This window comes from Ascaphus truei, chromosome 1 (assembly GCF_040206685.1).
Source record: "Ascaphus truei isolate aAscTru1 chromosome 1, aAscTru1.hap1, whole genome shotgun sequence".
Lineage (NCBI taxonomy): Eukaryota > Metazoa > Chordata > Amphibia > Anura > Ascaphidae > Ascaphus > Ascaphus truei.
This window is the reverse complement of record NC_134483.1, coordinates 477165266-477188971: the sequence shown is the minus strand read 5'-3', so window position 1 is coordinate 477188971 and position 23706 is coordinate 477165266. Positions and strand designations below refer to the sequence as shown.

The following is a 23706-nucleotide window of genomic DNA, read 5'->3' as shown; positions in this document are numbered from 1 at the left end:
TAATATTTTTTTCTAGGTTTAGACAGCCTGTCTTGGACAGATGATGGTCAGTTATTGGCTATATCAACACAACAAGGATCCCTCCATGTCTTCTTGACAAAGCTTCCTATCCTTGGAGATACCTGTGCCACAAAAATTGCATACCTCACGTCTCTTCTTGAGGTCACAGTGACTAACAATGTTGAAGGAGTAAGCTCACGATTATTACTTTCTAAAAGGCTTAACACTACTGTAGTTCTGTATGTTAACAGATCACACAAGACTTGTAAAAATCAAGGGTTGAGATATTTTATCAAATGGCGAGAGAGATGATTCTTGGGCTAAATAGAAATAGGATGATCAAAATTTAGAGTCTGTAGCATACCTGTATATTAAAAAAATTCTAGCTGTACATTTTCTGGCCGTACATACTGCAGGAAAATTAAATATCTTTGCAGACTTTTTAACCACCACAAAATATCACCAACATTAGTGCTCGCTGAAGATGGACATTGTAGACATGTGTCCAGAATTTGGGGAATTCCTTTACTTATCCAAACATGTACAGTATATGGTACATAAGGCGTTAAAGAAAGACTGTATAAGGATACTTTATACTCCTAATGGAGATCCTCTGAAAAAGTGGAGGTAGGATTTACAAAACGTTTTGGGAACCAAAAGGCTTCACTGAGATGACTGTCTGGTGCCATTGTAAGGTCTTTTAGTTCTTAGTCTGTATTATTTGCAAACCATGGTAATTAATGGTACAATACTGTCATCCACCACAGTGAAAACGGATTTGTAGACTACTAACTTAAAATAAGGTAAACTGCGTAATAGAACAACGGGGAAAGGCACAAGGATGCTTGTTTATATAAGGAAATGTATTAGAAGAAGAGAGTGGAATGTACAAATGCCTAGCTATAGATGGTTATTAAGCCCTCACTTATAAAAACTGTGTTAATTTCTGGAGTCCATACCTCCAGAGGGCCTAAATAAATGAGACATGGTCCAAAAAGAGCACAACGATGTTGGATGGTTTGCATCATAAAACGTTAGACTTTAAAACCTAAACATCTTGCAAGGAGGGAAGAAGTATAGGGAGTATCGTAAACATTTCTAAATACTGTCCACCAAAAAAGTACCGAAGGGAAGCACTTTTCATAGAAAGAGGAATGCTAATAGAAGATGTCCCATACTGAAGCTTGGCGGTGGTAAGCTTACGAGAAACGTGAGGAAATGCATCTTTACTGGGAACAAATAGTGAATATAGAACAACCTTGATGCAGAGCTGGTGGAGGTTAATATACTGTAGTAAAGGATTGTGCCTTTGTTTGGGATAGACACGAGTATCCTATATTTAATTAAAAGAGCCAAGAAGCAATAGGGGATCTAAGCTAGGAAAACGGAGTGACTCTGGGCTAAGTCAAGGGTGCTCATCTCCAGTCCTCAAGCCCCCCCAACAGGTCAGGTTTTCTGGATATCCCAGCTTCAGCACAGGTGGCTCAATCAAGCTCAGCCGACGACTGATCCACCTGTGCTGAAGCAGGGACTGATTGAGCCACCTGTGCAGAAGAAGGGATGTCCTGAAAACCTGACCTGTTTAGGGGGGGGGAGGCTTGAGGACTGGAGTTGGGCACCGCTGGGCTAAGTGACCCTTACCTGCCATTTATATATTTCTGTGTACTAGGGTTAAGTTTGCAAATATTGAGGGAATCAAAAGTAGTACCATATAAACCGCAACTTATCTCAAAGGTTTTTCTTATTACGTGGCACTGATTCTTTAACCAGATAACAAGTTATTCTCTGTACACATTATTACTTCAGTGTTATAGTGAGGTTTTTTTTAGTGAGCTATTGTAGTGGATCTATCTTTAGTAAAAACAAAATATTTGATATTTTTTCTTGACATTTAGGAACTACCAATTACAGTTTCTGTTGAAGTGGAGCCAAATTTTGTGGCTGTTGGTCCGGACCATTTAGCTGTGGGAATGAACAACCGAGCTTGGTTTTATGCCCTTACAGAAAAGGGTAAGTTCTTCATATTGTCTTTGTACTCGCACTTCCTAGTGGCAAGCCACGTGGGACAGAAGATTCTCACACACAACTCTCTTTATGTAGAAATTAACCTGGTACTGAGAGTGTAAATGTAATTTTTAAATCCAATCACTGAATAAAGCATAACCAAAAATTTTTACCCCCTCCTTGGTGGTCAAAATAAAAGCTAAGTATTTGCGTCCAAATTTCTATCATTTTGCCTTCTTGATAACATACATCACTGGCCACTGATGATCCTACTAATCTTGAAGAAATATTGCTGTAAAAAATATTGTAAGAAGTCTTAATCATGTGTGTCACTATGGAAATGGTATAGAAGTTGTTATGTGGCTAAACATTTTCATTTCCCACGTTTTATTACTATATAAAAATGTATCTCCGGATCATAAAGAAATGGCTTGAAATATATTTGTGCTTTTCTTAATAGGGCAGTCCCTCCTAGGACCAAAATGCTCAGATGTATCAAACGTTACCGCTCCTGTTAACGTGATGTATTGCATTAACGCTTGTAAGAACAATGGTTAACGAGAACACACACATTATTTAGCATGTTATATTTCTCGTTAATGGGTAATAATGTCTGCTACATCTGTACTAATAGCGGAGACGTGTTTAAGAGGTTACATCTGAGTGATTGATGCCTTTTTTTACCAATATCCTATAAGTATTTCTAATTTATTTTAAATAATGTTTTAAATTAGTTTAAAAACATGGTGAGCTGAGACTGGGGGGGGGTTCATTTCCTTTGGTTACTCCCTTTTTTGTGATGTCACAGTGTTTTCAACAAGAGCTTGTACAGCCAGAGCCCCTCTCTCTCCGTCCCCTTATCTGTTGGTTCTCTGATAAGGACAGGGTGGGCTAAGTGTGCACCAAACACATAATAAACAAACACTTCCCCAGTCAGATGCCCCAAAGAAATACATTTTGTAATGAATTAATTAATTTCCAAAGAAACAAAAGCAGCCGGATTGTTGGCTTTAGCTAAATTAGAATTGTTTAATGAAGCCAATCAGATTGTTTCATTTGACCGTTTTTTGGACGGTTCATTGGGAATTAAGTCTGTAGGTGCTTCATTGCAACATAGCTTTGTCATGTACAGTACTATATATATGTAGCCAAGTGCCCCTGGCTATAGTCTTCTACTGGCCTCAACACTATAAGTCCTGATAGGAACAGGCAGTGTTGGGGTTAATCTCCTGCGCAGGGCCTAGCCTGCAGTTGAATCCTGGATGGGTACTAGGTTGCCTTATCCAGGGGCAGGCCTAAACCGGCAGTTTGAGTGTCATAGCTGGAGAGGGTACTGACTGGGTCACATGTATGTGGTGTGATGCCAGTCTGTATCTGGACCTGCCCAGTTATGGGGTGGGGTTACAAGCCCTTCCCTCCCGGGTATAAAAGCTGACACTCCACCAAATTGAGTGTGTTGATTATGGGACAGTGTGATCCCCTTTTCCCTACAAAAGGGTCAAGGAAATTGGGAGGGGCTCTTGGGGCCTCAAGCCCCTGGGGTCTGCTCCAGGGCTGGAGATGTATAATGCTGTTCTGCAATAAACCTGCCGTTGAACCAACTATGGTGTGTGCTTATTGGAAATGAGGATTGCCTGTGGGGACCATCCTGCACTCAGCAGAATCCTCATGGGATGGAGGCGCTGCACAGTAAAGAAATGGAGAAAGCCTGCCCTGTTGCTGCTCCCATACTCCAAGTGGGGAGTCATTCAGACATCTTGAACCAGCAGGTGAGCGACAGCACCGGGGACAATACCCAATTGCCAGATCTTCTGTGGCATGGGGGGGGAAAAGGTGCTACATATATATTTTGTGAAGTGAAACTTCTTTCGTGGCACTGCTATTCACAACATTTTCATAGGGAAAAAACCTGCAAATGGTCACGCAAATAATAATGCAACATACTCACTGCGCATGTCTCCAATTGTATGTGTGTGGAAGCGTCGGGCGAAATCTGCTGTGCCTGCGCGTTTGCAGCTCCAGTACTCACCGCTGCTGTACCGGGCAAATTATCCTGTACATGCGCTTAGACATCCCCAGTACTCACCGCTGCAGTACCCCTTTCATGCGCTGGTCACAAGCCTTATACGGGATCCACGCATGCGTAGAAAGGACATGCGTCTGTGCCACCTCCGCACATGCGTGAAGGTGCCCGCCCGACCACACCACTCATTAGCAATCCTTCCCTGTTGGGTTCTCCTTTCAAATCTCCTAACTTCACTTACCATCATTTCCAATAGTACTGACACAAATTTCATACTACTTCAGCCACGATACGTTTCAATCCCAAATGTATGTCTCTTACTTTAGTTATCATAAATCTATCATTTCATGTATTAAAAATAATACTATTTAACTGGCATACCAGTTCTACAGTAAATGTATTACATTAAAACCAGTCTGTATTTAATCCGTCAACATGCCTATGCATATTTTATTTAATTTACAAACCACTGTGAAGTTTCACTTACATTGGGTGTGCTTGCCACCCCCCCCGCCCCCTTTTTTGTGGTCGTCCCAACAAAACGTTTTTACTATTGTTTATTAACACACTTGTCTATCTTATGTCTAGGTGTAGAAAAACTGAAAGATATGGAATACTTGGGCACCGTTGCTAGTATGTGCATAAACTCCGATTATGCTGCCGCACTTTTTGAGGGTAAAGTGCAGCTTCATATGGTAAGGATTACATGTTATCTGTGTGTATGTATTACAGAGGTCTGTGTATCTACGTATCTATCTACAGCAGGAGTTATTGCACCTGCATTCGCATTAGCATGGGATATTCTGTGCTATCTCTCTCATTGAATCTAATGGAAAATCTGACACAATATTCTGTATTATGCGCAGGTGCAATGATCTTTGCCAAATCTGTGTCTGTGCATGTGTGTACATAAATATAGTTTATAATTGTGATATATTCATTATATCTGTTGTGCCTTCCAGCTGGTAAATGGTTAGAAATCGTTGGGTGTGCGCATGAGATGTCACATGGGACATGGGCACTGGTAATCCTGTAGATTCTGTCAGTTTCCCTTTAAAAGTGACTATTCTGTTAGATATATATATATATACTATATATATATATATATATATATATATATATATATATATATATATATATATACCCAATAAATATATATATATATATATATATATATATATATATATATATATATATATATATATATATATATATATATACACCCAATATCAAAGAATCTGGAGCACTCACAAATTCAAAAAATACAATTTAATGAAGTAACACATCAATCAGGGGGTAATCACAGAAAAAAGAAGCAACCTTTCGGACCTTTACGGTCCTTTCTCAAGCTCCCCCACATAATCTGACATAAATTGTGAACATTTATAATGCTGTCAATCAGCATATTTGGCGCCAAAAGTTCCCCACCCAGACTCCTACGGTGGCTCATATTGGACAAAAAAACATGCATGCAAACCCAAAACCAAATTGTAACTTTATATGCTGAAACAGAAGAGGATCCTATAATGCTCAATCCTAGGTATAATAAATGTGTGTAAGGGGCAAACAAGGTGTTGAGACTATATAATATGCACTAAACAGCTGAAAGAACGAAAAGGCTGTATCTATTAAACCCGTGCACATGCGCACTGCCATAAGGCTAAATCGGAACAAGTTCTTGCTGTTCAACTCCTATTTTGTATTGTATTGTATATCTTTATTTATATAGCGCCATTAATGTACATAGCGCTTCACAGTAGTAATACATGTGGTAATCAAATAAATAACAGATAATATAAATAACAGATCATGGGAATAAGTGCTTTAGACATAAAAGTAACATTAAGGAAGAGGAGTCCCTGCCCCGAGGAGCTTACAGTCTAATTGGTAGGTAGGGAGAACGTACAGAGACAGTAGGAGGGAGTTCTGGTAAGTGCGTCTGCAGGGGGCCAAGCTTTATGTATCGTGTTCAGAATATCCACAGTGCTATTCATATGCTTCTTTAAGCAAGTGTGTCTTAAGGTGGGTCTTAAAGGTGGATAGAGAGGGTGCTAGTCGGGTACTGAGGGGAAGGGCATTCCAGAGGTGTGGGGCAGAAAGTGAGAAAGGTTTAAGGCGGGAGAGGGCTTTAGATACAAAGGGGGTAGAAAGAAGACAGCCTTGAGAAGAACGCAAGAGTCTGGATGGTGCATAACGAGAAATTAGGGATGAGATGTAAGGAGGGGCAGAAGAATGTAAAGCTTTAAAAGTGAGGAGAAGAATGGAGTGTGAGATGTGGGATTTGATCGGGAGCCAGGAGAGGGATTTCATGAGGGGAGACGCGGAGACAGATTTAGGAAAGAGTAGAGTGATTCTGGCAGCAGCGTTTAGGATAGATTGTAGGGGAGACAGGTGAGAGGCAGGAAGGCCGGACAGCAGGAGGTTACAGTAATAAAGACGGAAGAGAATGAGGGCCCGAATCAGAGTTTTAGCAGTCGAGGAAAGGGCGTATCTTTGTTATATTGCGGAGGAAAAAGCGACAAGTTTTAGAAATGTTTTGAATGTCAGGGGCGAATGTGAGGGAGACGTCGAGTGTGACCCCTAGGCAGCGTGCTTGGGCTACTGGGTGAATGATTGTAGTTCCAACAGTAATGTGGAAGGTGGTAGTAGGGCCAGGTTTGGGAGGAAGTATGAGGAGCTCTGTTTTAGCCATGTTGAGTTTAAGGCTCGGAGGGCCATCCAGGATGATATAGCAGAGAGACATTCAGAAACTTTGGTTTGTACAGCAGGTGTAAGGACAGGTGTTGAAAAGTATATTTGTGTGTCGTCGGCATAGAGGTGATAATTAAACCCAAAAGATGTTATTAGGTCAGACAGAGCCCTGGGGTACCCCCACAGAGAGATCAATAGAGGAGGAGGAGGTGTTAGCAGAAGAGGCACTGAAAGTACGATGGGAGACGTAGGATGAGATCCAGGATAGAGCTTTGTTCCGAATACCTAGAGTATGGAGAATGTGGAGGAGAAGAGGGTGGTCCACTGTGTCAAATGCTGCAGAGAGGTCGAGTAATATGAGCAGAGTGTAATGACCTCTGTCTTTGGCAGCATGGAGGTCGTCAGTTATTTTAGTGAGGGCTGTTTCGGTGGAGTGAGCAGTGCGGAAGCCAGATTGTAGAGGGTCTAGGAGAGAATAGGTGTTGAGAAAATGGAGCAAGCGAGAGAATACAAGACGTTCAAGGAGTTTAGAGGCAAAAGGCAGGAGGGAGACAGGTCGATAGTTAGAAAGACAGGTAGGGTCAAGCTTGCTGTTTTTGAGTAATGGTATGACTGTTGCATGTTTGAAGGAGGATGGAAAGGTTCCAGAGCAGAGGGAGGAGTTAAAAATGTGTGTGAGCGTAGGGATTATAGTAGGAGCTAGAGGTTTTAGGAGATGGGAGGGAATGGGGTCAAGAGGGCAAGTGGTAGAGGGAGAAGAGGCGATCAACAGCGACACATCCTCCTCTGAGACAGTGGAAAAAGAGTCAAGGAAGGCAGGAGGAGAGTTAGGAAGAGGTGTAGGATGGGAGGAAGAAACAGAGGGGATGTTCTGACGTATGGATTCCACCTTTTCCTTAAAATAGTCAGCAAAGTCCTGAGCGAAGATGGAGGAAGGAGAGGCAGCTGAGGGTGGTTTGAGTAGAGTATCAAAGACAGAGAACAGTCGGCGTGGGTTAGACTTGTGCATGTTGATTAGTGCAGAAAAATTATTTATTTATTTTATTTATTTATAAAATATTTTACCAGGAAGTAATACATTGAGAGTTACCTCTCGTTTTCAAGTATAGGCTTGTTTAGCTTGCGAGAGGGCAGAGTTGAAACAGGATAGCATAAATTTGTAGTGAAGGAAGTCTGCGAGAGTGTGAGACTTCCTCCAGAGGCGTTCAGAGGAACGAGTGGAGGAATGCAGCATGCGCATGTGGGAATTTAGCCAGGGTCTAGGGTTAGAAGGGCGAGTGCGGCAGAGAGAAAGCGGGGAATGTAGATCAAGAGACGAGGACAAGGCAGAGTTGTAGTTCCTGACCAGGTTGTCAGGGTCTGTAGCAGAGCTGAGAGAGGAGAGGGAGGAGCGTAAAGTGGACTCAAAGTCAGGTAAGTGAATAGAGCGCAGGTTTCTGCAGAACCGAGGGGTAGATGGAGGTGGAGAAGGGGAGAAGCGAGATAGAGAGAATGAGATGAGGTGATGGTCAGAGAGAGGAAAAGGGGAAATGGAGAAATCAGAGAGAGAGAAGTTTTTAGTGAAAACCAGGTCTAAATAGTGGCCATCCTTGTGGGCGCTGGCTGCAGTCCACTGTTGAAGGCCAAAAGAAGAGGTTAGAGAAAGAAAGCGGGAAGCCCAAGGGAGAGAGGGGTCATCAATGTGGCAATTGAAGTCCCCAAGGAGAAGAACAGGGGAGTCTGAGGAGAGAGAGAAAGAGAGCCAGGATTCAAAGTGAGAGAGAAAGGCAGAAGGGGAATGAGTAGAGGTAGGTGGGCGATAGATGACCGCCACATGGACAGGGAGAGGAGAGAAGATCTGGACAGTGTGAGCCTCAAAGGAGGGAAAAGCAAGAGAGGGGGGAATGTGGGGCATAGCGGTACTGTATATAGAGACAGCTACTGTTCCTTACCCGATCCCCTAATTGATTAGGCGAAGGAGAAGCAGGGCACTATCATTGAGGGAGCTGATGAAAGAACTGTAATGACTCTGTGAATGATCTGCATGAAATAAAACCCAGAAAAGACAAAGGAGTGTGTTTACTGTCTGCTGCTGTGCAAGGAGAAGTGTCAGTATGGGCCATCCCCTGCTCAACACAGAGGATCCATACTGTCTGGAGGTGCTGCACCGAGGAATATCATGGTGACCTGTACCCCTGTCCTGGTTCTCCCCACACCATCACGGAGCACTCAGCCCTCCTGTTTACCAACAGGTACAGCACAACACCATGAAGTAGTAGCTAAAAGAGCATACCCACCCCAATCTCACTTAGGGGGGGGGGGTACAAACAAGGGATATATATATATATATATATATATATATAATCTTTAGGCCTATAGTACCCCTCCTCCATCTCCTTATGAGGTGGAGGGCTGATGGCGTTCCTCACTCCGTAGAGGGAGAGAGAGAATGAGACAGGGCATCAGAATTTAGGAGAGTGCCCCTATTTATAACCTGAGGTGGATAATTGTAACACTGTCTCTTAACAGAGCAGGTTGAATACTGATTGGTTCATCTATAGTGAGTGATAACCAATCAGTACCCTTCCCTCTGGTAGTTGGTAAGACCCGCCCTTGGATACTGATGACACAATCCAAGTCTGCAACAGCACACAAAGCCTTGAAAGAAGGTATTAATTCCTCCACTGCCTGCTCCTAACAGGACTTACACTGGAAAGGTCCAGCCAGTGAAGTAGCGGCCGGGAGGCTATTATATATATATATATAATAAATGAGTTCTTCAGTATTAGGTGATACCTTTTTTTATTGGACTAACAATTTATGTCATAGGACAAGCTTTCGAGAGTTCTCCTCTCTTCTTCAGGTCAAGCAATACTGATATACACAGGAATCTATGGCTAAAACAGTGTAGAGAGGGGGGGAAAAAAAAACAGATATGTACTGTAGATAAGGTAGGGTGTTAAAAGTGTTTGAAGCCAGGGGAGGGTGACAAGGAAAGGTGTGGATGGGGAAGGGGGAGGGATGCTGTGGGGGAACGGGGGAGAGAACGTGTGGATAAGAATAGAGGCAAGCAGAATAATTACAAACAATTTTGATAGGGTGTGAGAAAACCCATGTCCGCATTAAGTCCTTTGGTTTTGGTGTCAAAGAGTCTTATCATTCTGAGTTCAAATGTTTTCCGTTCTTGGGTGCGTTTAAACATTCCATTGAGGAATTTTGATTTTTCAATCATTTATGGAATGATCTGGCTGTGAGAAATGATGTCCCACAGGTGATCAGTATCTTCCTTCTTCGTGATGGAGTATGGAGTGTCTGTGCATATTCATTCTGCCTTGTAGTTTTTGGCTGGTTTCCCCAATGTAGCAACCTTGGTCACATTTGTTGCACTGAATCATATACTGTACACTATATTCCTGGATGTGCAGCTGTATGATCCTTTAACATTGAGTGTTCCATGGTTGTGACTGGCTGTGGGATCTTGGCATATATGTTTGCAGAGTTTGCAGCGTTTGTTGTTGCACGGTTTTGTGCCATTATCAGTGTCTTTAAGTTCGTTGTGAAGTTTTCTGCTGACTAATTTCTGTTTGAGGTTTGGTGGTTGCCGGAACGCACCCAAGAACGGAAAACATTTGAACTCAGAATGATATATATACATATATATACATATTTATACATGTGTATATATATATATATATATATATATATATGTGTATATATATATATGTGTATATATATATATATGTGTATGTATGTGCAATAAATGTCAAGCAAACATGAGAAACTTTTTGCAATATTTTGCAGTTGGAGAAAATTGTAACACGCTATACAGGATAACTTTAGACTGACAGTGTACACAGAGCTTTACATGGACATTTTGCAGACACAATGAGTCCCTGCCCCATAGAGTTTGCAGTCTGATTTTGGTGCCTGAGGCACAGGGAGATAAAGTTACTTGCCCAAGGTCACAAAGAGCTGACATTGAGATTTAAACCAGGTTCCCCTGCTTCAATCCAAGTCGGTGCCTTTACTCACTGAAATGTTTGGCAAATGCACAAGAAAACCCTTTGGAGAATATGTCCGAGATTAAATAGTGGCTATGCTATAGTATCTAAGGAACATGGGGAAATCAGAAGGGCCACATGATCCTGTTATCTGCTTTATTATTGTTCTATCTAGGCAGAAATTCATATATCAATGCTAAATTGAAAGACACCAGCTGGTTAAACGGATAAATACACCCATCTGCTACTTTCTCATACATGCTTCCTCTTCTAGTTGTGATGCAATGCAGATAAAACAGGGTCAAAATAGTTCCCTCCTTGTAATAATCGGAGGAGCATCATGTAAGCATACATCTAAGCTACTGCTAATTACATTAACCGTTTTCCACACAGTTCTCTGTCCAGTGGTCTATTGCATGTCGGGTAAACCATTCATGATATTTATTTACTTGGGGATGTCATGACCAAGATACTGCTTAGGTTTGTAATATTGACTAATAGCAATTTTATTTCTGTATACTTTTAGGAATATTATGAATAAACTCTGGCCTACTACACATTAATTCACTTCGTTTACAGATTGGTACATTTTGGCTTTATCTGCTCAAAAAATTATCTTATTGGTGCTCGGTACGGAGAGGGTTAAATACAATGTGCTGTCACCATCAAAATGACTGGTGATTTGGCATTGTTTCTGCACATTTTTTGGTTTTATTTCTCATTATTGTGTGAACCCACACAAACTGGGAATAGGGTGACTGTCTGTACAAATCTTGGGCATGCACTACAGCAGGGGTGGCCGAGTCCTGTCCTCAAGGGCCACCAACAGGCCAGGTATCAGGGATATCCCTGCGTCAGCACTGGTGGCTCAGTCATTCTGACTGGGCCACTGATTGAGCCACCTGTGCTGACTATGCAGGGATATCCTTAGAGCCTGAGCTGTTGGTGGCCCTTGAGGACTGGAGTTAGCCACCCATGCACTACAGAGTCTTCACTTAAGAGTATAATGACCATATCCAGTTCATTTCACGTTTTACGCTCTGCCATTGTGTCACAGATATTTACTTGACTACCCCCGATTACAGCTGTGTAGTGACAACAGAAAATACACCCAATTACTTGTCAAAGTGTTTTTGTTTACATGCTATTTTGAATTTGAAATGTATAATAATCACTTGATTGTTATGTATTCATTATTTATTTCACAAAGGAATCTCGTTTTTTGTTTTTCTTGTAACTATGTTCTAGTATGGTCACATTTTGCTTAATATTTTTTGCACCCTAGATTGAAAGTGACGGTTTGGATGCACAGGAAGAGCGAGAGACGCGGCTTTTCCCAACAACAGATGATAAAAGCCGGATTTTATGCCATGGTTTAACAGGAGATTTCCTGATTTATGCGACAAATGTAAGTGTTTACATGTTTTACATTTCAAATGTAATACTCAACAAAAAGGAAGAAAACTAAACAAATCAATGGTATAGATCTTAGAAAATGCTGCAGGAGATAAGCCTTAGAACACACATGTCTATATAAATCAGAGCTATGCATTAAATATTCACCTGACACTTGCTGAGAAGCTCTAATGGCATGATTCACATATTCTGAATGGTAGGCACTTGCTATTTGTGAGGTGATTGGACAAAAATTATCTATTCAATTTAAAATGTACTGTATGGTGTGGAGTGGTGGTTCCCCCTCTAATTAACTAACTCACCTCCATTATTTTTTAGTATCTTCTTGCTATTCCCAAATAACTTTAAACTGTTTTGTTTTTCTTTGTTGTACCCAGTGTAAGATGAAAATCAACTTGGCAAGAAGTCCCTCCTTTGTCTGATTGACCGTTATTGGGTTTTTATAGTGCCCGTATAATTGTACTAATTCCCAAAGTCTCCTCTCTGCAAAACTAGTGTAAAATATAGCTCCAGATTTGTCAAACAATTCTAATTTAAAGTGATAGGATTCTTTTCCTTAATAAATCCAGCACAATTTTCTTGCATCAGTATTGCCCCAGTTTTACAGCCTGGAGACTTCATCTCCTAAAGACAATTTCATTTTTATTTAGAGCGGACTTATTAAGTACTTCTATCTTGAAGACTGGCAGTATGTGAATGAATATCGGCATGCTGTGAGCGTGAAGAAGATCTTCCCTGACTCCACTGGAACTAGATTGGTTTTTATTGATGAAAAAACTGATGGCTTTGTCTACTGCCCAGTAAGTGTTGAGAACTCTCTCTGTTGTCTTGCACTGTCTTGCACCATTGTTGGCGCGATATAAATACGATTATAGGATAAAGCTGTTAAATTCCGGGCATTATTGAAATCCCTGCTCTCTGATTGGTTAAAATTCTGGGGCATTATCCAATCAGTAATGGCCCGGAATTGTTGGCAACCTGCCAAGTTTTTCAGCCAATCAGCTTTCAGTTTTCATTCACACAGAGTGAGAGCAGCTCTCAGACAGGGGAAGAGATTGGACAAGAGGCATCAGCAAGGCACTGACTCCTCCCCCACCCTGCCTGCAGAGAGCTCCGCACAGGAGAGTGAGGGGAAAGGATTGTGTGTCTGTTGTATGTTTTGTGGGTGTAAAGAGGTCCAGCAGAGTGTTTTATTTGTGTGTGTATGTGTCTTCTGTTGGTGTGTGTTTTGTGGGTGTGGAGGGGGCAGCAGAGTCTGTTTTGTTGGTGTGTGTGTCTGCTGTGTGTGTTTTGTGGGTGTAATGGGGGTGGGGGGTGGTGTAGTGTGTTTGTTTTGTGGGTGGAGGATGGGTGCAGTGTGTTTTGTTTGTGTGTGTGTCTGCTGTGTGTGGGTTTACAGGGGGACTGTAGAGAGGGGGCTGCTGGTTTTGTGTTTTGGGGATGTAGAGGTGGCAGTCTGTTTTGTTGGTTTGTGGGTGCACGAGGGGCTGTAGTGTGTGTTTTGTGGGTGGAAGATGGGTGCAGAGTGTTTCGTGTGTGTCTCTGCAGTGTGTGGGTTTACAGCGGGCGGGCTGCAGTGGGTGTAGAGGGGGGGCTGCTGGTGTGTGTTTTGTGGATGTAGAGGGGGGCAGCAGTCTGTTTTGGTGTGTGTGTCTGCAGTGTGTTTTGTGGGTGTAGAGGGGGGCTGCAGTGTGTTCTGCCAGTGGGTGTAGAGGGCGGAGGAGGACTGCAGAGCATGTTTTGGGGTGTGTGTCTGCAGTTCTGTGGTTTACAGGGGGCTGCAGGGTGTGTGTGTGTGTGTGTGTGTGTGTGTGTGTGTGTGTGTGTGTGTGTGTGTGTGTGTGTGTGTTTTGTGAGTGTCGAGTGTAGATGGTGGAGGAGGACTGCAGTGTGTTTTGTGGGTGTAGAGGAGGGGGGACTGTAGAGTGTTTTTGTGTATATAAAGGGGGGGTTGCAGAGTGTGTTTCTGTGTATAGAGGGGGACTGCAGTGTGTGTATATAGAGGGGGGCTGTGTGTATGCACAATGTCCTTTTAATAAACTTGCAGTAAAAGCAAAAGAATATAGACAATCATGCTGATAAAAATTAATATGACTACAAAAGTGTGTGTTTTTTTATGAAAAATGTAAAAAAAAAAAAGCCTACATTTAGCCTATAATAGTAATAATCCCCTCCGAACGGGGCATTATTGGCCAGTAATGCCCTGTTCGGAGGGGATTATTACTTAAATAAACACTACAATACAGAATTGTAACCTGGTCAGCGCCATCAGAGGTTGGGCCCCAGCACACTGCGATAGGACATGTTTGTATTGTTTAGATTTGATGATTATAGGAATATACTGAATATACTCACGTGATGGGACGTGTATTTAGATTTGATTAAAAAAATAATAGATTCTTTATATTATTATCTACATATCAATTGATTGCTCTTTCAATGTACCTACATTTATATTGTGCGAAGTTAAGCAACATTGGGGAAGGTTAGCACTTGTTGGCAAGGGCCATACCAATAAACAATATGCAATATCCCCTCATTGGCTGTCCCTGGGTGCGTGACAAGCCGATCAGCCTATCACAGAGGGATGTGCAGACATCCTTAGATAAATATAGATATATCATCTGTATCTGCATCATGTTTATAATGATGTGTGTGTGTGTGTGTGTGTGTAGCCGATCAGCCTATCATAGAGGGGAACATATGTGCTGCCTCACTGGATGTGCCTGGGTGAGTGACTGGCTGTTCAGCCTATCACAGAGGGAGGTGCAGCCATCATTAGAAAAATATAGAAATACATTAATTAGGACATTAACACCTTCCACACTCCCCCTGCACCCCACTGCCATTAAAATCCCGGAGGGGGAGGGATGTGCAGTCTTATTGTTTGTCTCTGGGTGAGTGACATGCCGCTCGGCCTATAGGAGAGGGATGTGCAGACATCCTTCGAGATATATATATATATATATATATATATATATATATATATAATCAAAAAATAAATAGATGACACCGTTCTGTGGCTAACGAAATGCTTTTATTTGTGCGAGCTTTCGAGATACACTGATCTCTTCTTCCGGCGATGTTACAATGAATGAAGCAAAAGGTATACTTAAAAACAGTGTCTCTTGGAATGTTATCTGTGCTGTTCCTTCCCCCGGTGTGGATGTGTTTTATGGCTAGAGGTGTCAAAAGGTTACTGAAAGCAAGTGATGAAAGAGTGTGTATGTGTATCAGTGTGAATAAAAATGAATGGAGAGCCCACAGTATATACAGTGCTTTACACAAGGTGTGTGTGGAGTGGGAGTGGATATAAATGGTGTGGGTGGGTGTGGAAATGTGAGAGTTTGTAGCACAACTAAAAGTGTGTGTGGATACTAAGTGGTCCCTATTGGTGTATAGGGATGGAAAAACAAGGAGTATTAGTATGTGTGAGAGACAGCTGTGTATGCATACATATAGCACAGTATGTACAGACATGGCCTTTAGCGCTCATGGGACGAGAGTTCACTAGTGTCAGTAATGACTCATAAAATTTCGATCTCTGTTTAGGCCCACATAAGGTGGCCCTGTATGCTGATGACGTGATACTCACACTATCACAGCCCCTCACCTCTCTACCGAACGTCTTCCAATTATTAGGGGAATTTAATACGATATCAGGGTTTAAAATTAACCAGGCAAAATCTGAAGCCCTAAATATCAATTTACCTAAAGTTACTGAGAAATTGATCACAGTAAATTTTGAATTCAAATGGCAAACCTCCTGCATAAAATATCTAGGAATAAATATCACAAAACAATCAGGCACCCTCTTTAAAGCTAATTACCCCAGACTAATTCGGACACTGAAGGAAGATCTCCGGAAATGGGCAGGGTACAACATATCCTGGATCGGGAGAATCCAATCACTAAAAATGAATCTCCTGCCCAGAATTCTGTACCTATTTCAGACTCTTCCGGTCCCTATAAGCAGGGAAGAGATCCTTCGGTTACAGTCCGCAATGGTGAAATTTATCTGGGGTAATAAAACCCCCCGCGTCAAAACTTGCATACTAATTCGACCCACTACAAAAGGAGGACTAGCGGTACCTTGCCTGTTGTCGTACTATAGAGCGGCCCAATTAACTCAAATCATCCAGTGGCATACCCACCCTAGTCAGAGGCGCTGGGTAGCTCTGGAATCGGCCTGCTGTGCCCCAGTGGCATTGCAGGATCTGATCTGGCTCCCAAATAAGGTCCGCAAGGACTTCACACACCCGCTCCCCGCGGTTGTCAGCTCTTTGGCAGTATGGGACAAAAGCAAATATAAACACGTCTTAATGAGACAACACTCTTTGATGACCCCAATTTTGGGAAACCCTGATTTCGCTCCGGGCCTGCAGAAGAGAGATTTTATTACATGGACACAGAAGGGCTATACTCGCCTTCGACACCTGGAGGGTAGAATATCTATCAAACCGTTTGAGCAAATTAAGTCTGAAAAATCGATTCCAAATTCAGAATTCTTTAGATACCTCCAGCTAAGAGCTTTCTATGATAAATTTCCCATTCCAGCTAAACGCACTAATTTTGAACAGCTCTGTTCTACTGGAACAGGAACCAAGGGACTTATCTCTACAATGTATAAAGCGGTGGTCTGTCCGAATCCTGACGCTGACGTGACATTAAAATATAGGAACAGATGGGAAAGAGATCTAGAAGACACATTAGAGGACTAAGACTGGGATCAAATCAACTTGGCGGCAGCTAAGAGCTCTATTTGCACGACATTAAAGGAGAACGCGTATAAAGTCCTGATGAGGTGGTATCTGACTCCAACACGATTATCAAAGTTTGTCAGAGGTTACCCCCCATTGTGCCCTAAACAATGTGGGGAGCAGGCAGACTTGCTGCACATGCTGTGGGGTTGCACCAAGGTACTCCCAATCTGGGAGGAGATCAGAAATTGGCTTCAGAGAATTCTCGACTGCACGATCCCTTTAGACCCCTGGTTGTTTCTGCTGGCCAGATACACCCCGGGGTTAAACAGGTCGGAGCACAAATTAATTGCACATTTTGCAACTGCCCTGAGGTGCGAACTCGCAGCATTGTGGAAGCAACCAGATCTACCAAATATCCCAAAAATCAGAAATAGAATTTGGCACGTTTGCCGGATGGAACAGTTAACGAGTCTGGTTAACGACACCGGCACAAACTTTCTCAAAGTCTGGTCACCATGGCTAGACCTGAACGATATCCCAGGGGTCAATGCCTCCAACATACTGCTCTAATAGCTCTAGGCGCGTTCTCCTTGGATGAAGTGTACAGGACAGGGAGACATAGAATCATACCAAAGTAAGGGGAGAACTAATTCCGGTAGAGAAAAGGACAAGCAAGGGCCAAGATACATCAGAAGAGATCAGAAGCCAACGCTACGATCACAGATACCGGGAGATCTTCCGGACCAGAAGTCTTCAAAAACCCAAGAAGACCAGAATTTAGCGAGAACCGTAGCCTATAAGATGAGCCCAGCTGAATTGAAATCGTTCTGTGACAACCCCCCCCCCACCCTCCCTCCCCCCTAATGTAGTATGTCTGTACGTCTTGTTGGTCTGTATGTAACCCCAGTATGTCTTATGTGAGTCTACTTATAATATGAGTTGTTGTGGGTACTTTTGTATAAGACAATGGGTTGGGAGATAATGTGATTATTGTACCATGCACTCAATAAAAAAAATTTTGGTTGAAAAAAAAGAGCTGATGAGTTTCAAATTGATGTAGAGCAGCTTTAACATTACCAAACATCAGGAAACGGCCTTTGGGGCGACGCAGATGTAGACTGAAGGGGTTCAGATTGAATGCAGCTGCGGTTTCAAAGTCCTTTGTCCTTCTGTGTAATAAACATTCCAGTGGGCGGGGTTGACAAAACACATAGCAGTAAGCAAACGCAGACGTTAACCGTTGGCACACTTGTTCTGTGCAGAGGGGAGCAGCTCTTGGGGAACCCTTTCGGGCGTCGGCCTTTGGGGCGACGCAGATGTCGACTGAAGGGGTTCATATTGAATGTCACGCAGAATGAAAATAAAGTAGATACCCCCCCATCAACAGTAATTTTAAGTAAGATTATTAAATGTCTAAGATTGGTGAAAAATATGAATTATTTAAATGTAATTAAATTTATTGTAATGTAATGAATTTGGTTGACAAAATTAGTAAATAAACTCTTCGTTAGTATATGTATTTACTAATATGCTGGTTACGCACACAAGACAGAAAAGCAATAATCCTCACTTGATTTTACAACAAAACTTTTTTCAGTGATACTTGCATATTCTGTACCATTTTTCTAAATTATTTTAAAATGTGTCTCTTTTTTACAGCTAAATGATAATGAATATGACATACCAAATTTCTCGCCAACTATTAAAGGCATTTTATGGGATAACTGGCCAATGGATAAAGGTGTCTTCTGTGCCTATGATGATGACAAAGTATATACATATGTCTTTCATAAGGACACAATACAAGGTAAAAACAGTTGTTGAATGAAACAGAATTATATATGTTTCTAAATAAAACAAGGTGGTCATTGTCTAAAACTCAAATTATTAGGTAAACTTACTCATACTTTTCACAAGTTAGAAAATGCATCTATTGCCTAAATTCTGTGTTTAATTGTCTGCAAGCTGGGTAAAGATGACACTTAGACATTTATCTAATTCAGTGTTTCACAACCTTTATTCCACAAGGAGACCTTACTTGTTGGATCTAATTTTAAAGGCAATTTGTACATTTCTGAATAGTTAACTCTATTCAAGTTCCTATGAAATTGGTTTGTTACGGAAATATCTCATTAATTCTTAAAACCATAATTGTCGATGTAGAATTATCAGACTGACAGTCTTTGGAAATGTAAATTGCTGTTTTTGTACAATTTGATTTATTTTTTTATAAATAATCATCAGCATTGCAAGAAAATCACATCACAATTTGCTTTTCCATACGGAATCCACCAAGTTAATCTGAGGCACCCATGAGTGACATTGCAGCCAGGTGTAGGGTTGGTCTGATTGAAGTATTTAAATGCAAATCCTTTTTACTTATGTGTATTGCAAGTGGGTGTGAGTGAACCTAAGAACATCACAGAAACTTGTCAGTGCATTGTTTTCCTGCACAAAGCTATACAAAAATCTCATCTTTTTGCTGTTAACAGGCTCCAAAGTTATCTTAGCAGGAGGCACCAAACTTCCGTTCTCTCACAAACCAATCCTGTTACACAATGGAGACTTGACCTGTCAGACTCAGAGTGGCAAATTAAGCAACATATATTTAAGCACTCACAGCTTCCACGGCAATGTCGGGGATGCAGGGCCCATCGAATTGAAGAAAATGCTAACACAGACATTAATGCTGAGGAGGTAGGCGTGTTATACATTGTTTCTTAATTGGACTGATTGGCGATGTTGGCAACAAAAGTTTTATGTAATAAGGCGTTGGTTTTCAACCTTATTTTCTATTAAGGAACCCTATAATTATATTGTGCAATTCTGCAGAACCCCAACCCTCTCTAATAGCGCGTCAGAGATGAGATGCATTGTAAGGAGCCCCAACCCTCTCTAATAGCGCGTCTAAGATCAGATGCATTGTAAGGAACCCCAACTCTCTCTAATAGCGCGTCTGAGATCAGATGCATTTTACATTATTCTGTATATGGTGCAATTTTAAAATGACCTGAAGTACAGTGCTGTTTCTATGAGCTGTAACTGAAGTACTTTTTTTAGTAAAGTCGTTTATCCACCATACTACTGTTAATTGTTTCACTTGAACACCGATTTTTAACATTTTTCAAACTCCTTTCCACATGTTGTGATTCCTAATGCTTTAAATCCACTCTTAAAGCAGTAGTCCATGTTGCCATTTTTATTTCTTTTTTTCCCCCTTTAATATGGGCATCAATACAATCCACACAATGATAAGTACTTAGCTAATTTGCCAATCAATTCGTTCTCCTGTGATCGATTATGTGAAGATTCGGATCAGGGGCTCACTAAATGGCTATCCGTGCAGCAGAAGAGGACCAAAGAAGCAAAGTTCTGTGGGGAAGATCATGTAACCAGGCAGTTACTAGAAACAATTGGTGCACTGCCAGAGAGGGGGCAGGGCTGAAAAAAGGGTGTGCCAGAGCCTGATTCAGAAGAGGAAGGGGATGTTACTTTGTAAATGGTTGAAATAGAAACAAAAAATGCTTGTTACATTATAATACATTAAAAATGCCATGAGTTGTTTAAAAAATAAAAAAAGTGTGTGTGCTGATCACGCACATTTTAAGTGAAACTTCTTTGTCTTTTGTCACTGTTTTGTCACAGAAATTGTAATGGTGATGTTTTTAATTAATTAAAACACAATTTCAGTGCCAAAACACAAAGAAGTTTGACTTAGAACGCGTGTTTTAGCTATTTGCACTTCTATATTTGTAGTAACTGAATTCCTTGTGTGTGTGTCAGTCAGTATGTGTCTGTGTGTCAGTCGGTGTGTGTGTGTTATTCTCAGGGTCCTGCCATCCTATCTCCTGACTCCCCCCTTACTGTCTCCCCCGGCGGAGCTGTGTCCTGCTGCGGGTGCCAGCCCTCCGGCGGAGGTATGGGGACACGGAGGCGGCTCTCGAAGGGGGGGTGGGGGGGAAAGGGTGTACTCGGTGTCTCACTGGGGGGGTGGGGGAAGAGGGTGTACTCGGCGGCTCACTATGGGTGGGGGGAAGGGGGTGTACCTGGAGGCTCAGGGGGGGGGGTGCTCGTGGCTCACTGGGAGGAGGGGGGGAAGAGGGTGTGCTCGGCGGCTCATGGGGCTGGGGGGGGGGGTGTTGCGCGTGCTCGGCGGCTCACTGGGAGGGGGAAAGAGGGTGTGTATGGCGGCTCACTTGGGGCGTGGTGCTCGACGGCTCACTCGGTGGGGGTGTTTGGCGGCTCACGGGTGTGTGTGGCGGCTCATGGGTGTGTGTGTGTGTGTTCCTCCTGCTCTGAGCTGGCAAAATTCAGTGGCAGTGAATTTTCCTGATGGCCTCTTCTGCCAGCAGTGACGTCACTGCCATCACCACTGACTTCCGTTCCCATCAACTCCATTCACTGCCACTGAATTTTGCTCGTGTGGAAGGTGCCACTAAAGAAGTTTTACTTCAAAAAATGCTACAAGTATTTTCTCATAGTACAGAACCGATTTATTTAAAAAAAAAAAAATAAACACACTAGCATATTGCTTTGTCTGCAGCTCTAAAGTTTCTTTTTTTCAACAGAAAATTCAGTCTCTTTCAACAGAAACTTCAAGATGTATTCAACATTTTTTCTATAGTTATGCAAAAAAAGAGACAAATGAGGGGGAGGAAATATGTGTCTAAGCAATCCATGATAGTATTGCATGTGGGCTCCTAGAGATTCAAAAACCATTTGTTTACCCGACAGTTACTGTAACTCACATTTCACAAGGTTGGAGAGTGTTGTCAAAACCAGAGTAGAAACTCTGTCTCTATCAGTCATATAATCACCTTTCAGAAAGAATGGGCTTTATGGTCATCAAAAGTTCATCATACATCACATGAAATCTGGGACACGTACAAGGGTAAATTGACTGGGATACAGATCACTTTTAAAAACATTTTACATGAGGTTATCAGGCTCGTAAAATGTGTGTTTGTGTAATCCCAATTCATAGCCTTTCATTCAAAAATATAGTACAAACTAAAGTGAATGTTTTTTTTCTGGCTGTTATTTGTTTAGATTTATGGATGCTTGGGAACTGTGCAAACTTATAAGTGACCCTTCGAGTTGGAATGAGCTGGCCAGGGCTTGTCTGCATCACATGGATTTGGAGTTCGCAGTGCGTGTTTATCGTACCATTGGAAATGTGGGCATGGTGATGTCCCTTGAACAAATAAAAGTGGGTACAGTATTAGCATTATCTTGGTTAATTTGGATTTTATCTCTACTAAATTGTAATTTCACAATAAGAATGCACAGAACAATGTTCTGTTAGTAGAAAACCCTCAAGTGAGGTATGACCTGATCTGTCTTTCTTCCAATTTATTCAGAAACCACATATTCGGTAGGCCATTCGGTCCTTATTTGCCATCAATTTCTATGACATGTTCTAACACAGTATGAGTTTAGACATGAATTGGTATATCCAGAAGATAACAAAATACCTTGCTTGTTAAAAATAAAAATGTTCACTGTCTATGCACACAGAAAAACTCATTAACCATGAAGAAATAATTACTGCAGATTAAAACAGCTTATATTATTTTAATACATATAAAGTTTATTGTATCCATCAATAAAATATTATAACTCCTTCCATTTAACAGTACATATCAATATTTTATAAGCCCAGACTGCTGAGAATACAGGCAAGCAAAACCAGGGCAGAGATTCCTGTATGGTATTATATTATACTATGGGATAGTATTATTTTTTTTAATTCATTTTGCAAATGCTTCTGTCTGTCATAAGTTCTGTGTATTTTTTTTTATTTTTTGCATAACCTCTGCCTAAAGTTGCTATACCAGAGCAATGTATTGAAGTTGCACTTGTTTATGCACCTTCATTGTCGGCCTCATTCTGAAACGGTGCTACACAGACCGCAAGCATGCTCCCGGTGGACAGAATATGATGTGATATGAACTTGTTCAGTAAGATGGAGATCGTCTAGTACTAAGGCTCTTCCCTCTCGAGCATCTTAGAGCGTGCTGTCCCAGGGACACCTGTATTTTCACAAACCTGGGCTATGACAAATCTTGCTGAAAGGAGTTTATTAATGACTACGAGCTTGAAACTTATTCTTTATTGTCACCAATGTCTGAGACCTGCCAACACATATTGGCTGACTCCAGTTAGCAGAATGTGTCTTGTTTTCTGTCGTGGAAACAGCCAATGCAAGATAAGTGCATAGTTTGTCATTAAAAATCTATGACTGCGAATTGGTATGCAACTGTCAGAGAGTATAGGGATGGAAAAAAATCACCTTTTAAAGTACCAACAATTGGGCATTTCAGGCATGGCGGTTGGTCCAAGAGGAGACAAAGCTCTTCTGAACGGAGCCAACATTTTAGAGATGCAGCAAATGCAACATACAACATGTATTTAAAACTGTATTTTCATTGCTAGGGCATAGAAGATCACAACCTCCTTGCAGGGCATCTTGCCATGTTTACCAATGACTTCAATCTTGCTCAGGATCTATATCTTGCATCTAGCTGTCCTGTTGCTGCACTTGAGGTAACAATCCCTATTGAGTTTGAACTTTTAATGTTACATTTCATACATAGCAGGCATCTCAAGCAAGATAAAGGGAAGAAATATCTACAATTGAGTAATATCAATTGTTCTGTTGAATTAAGCATGCACTATGTTCAGAGTATGCAGCTACATACAACGTAATTATAGATGCTGATGTATAATCCGCATTTTGGGGTGTATTGTCTTATGCAACTCATTTTTCATATAGTCCCATTTAGATATGATTTGCAGCCATATTTTTCTGAAGATTATATTTAATATTTCATTTTTTAAAATATTTTAAACCTTCCTACTTACCGAACTTATTGTAGTGGAAATATGT

General features: G+C 41.5%; 1 protein-coding gene across 5 annotated transcripts in view; it reads left to right on the top strand.

Moving 5' to 3' along the window:
* Positions 1-23706, top strand: part of WDR19 (WD repeat domain 19) — a 116466-nt gene that overhangs the window by 28507 nt on the left and 64253 nt on the right. For all 5 annotated transcript variants that reach the window (XR_012787652.1, XR_012787654.1, XM_075567849.1 and 2 more), the window contains 9 exons: positions 17-189; positions 1896-2010; positions 4616-4722; positions 11984-12106; positions 12765-12914; positions 18477-18624; positions 19310-19514; positions 21867-22026; positions 23253-23363. Coding sequence is in view for 3 of the 5 variants with exons in the window: in XM_075567849.1 (XP_075423964.1) it covers positions 17-189; positions 1896-2010; positions 4616-4722; positions 11984-12106; positions 12765-12914; positions 18477-18624; positions 19310-19514; positions 21867-22026; positions 23253-23363 (1292 nt within the window). In the remaining 2 variants the exon portion in view is untranslated. The remainder of the gene's footprint in view (positions 1-16; positions 190-1895; positions 2011-4615; positions 4723-11983; positions 12107-12764; positions 12915-18476; positions 18625-19309; positions 19515-21866; positions 22027-23252; positions 23364-23706) is intronic.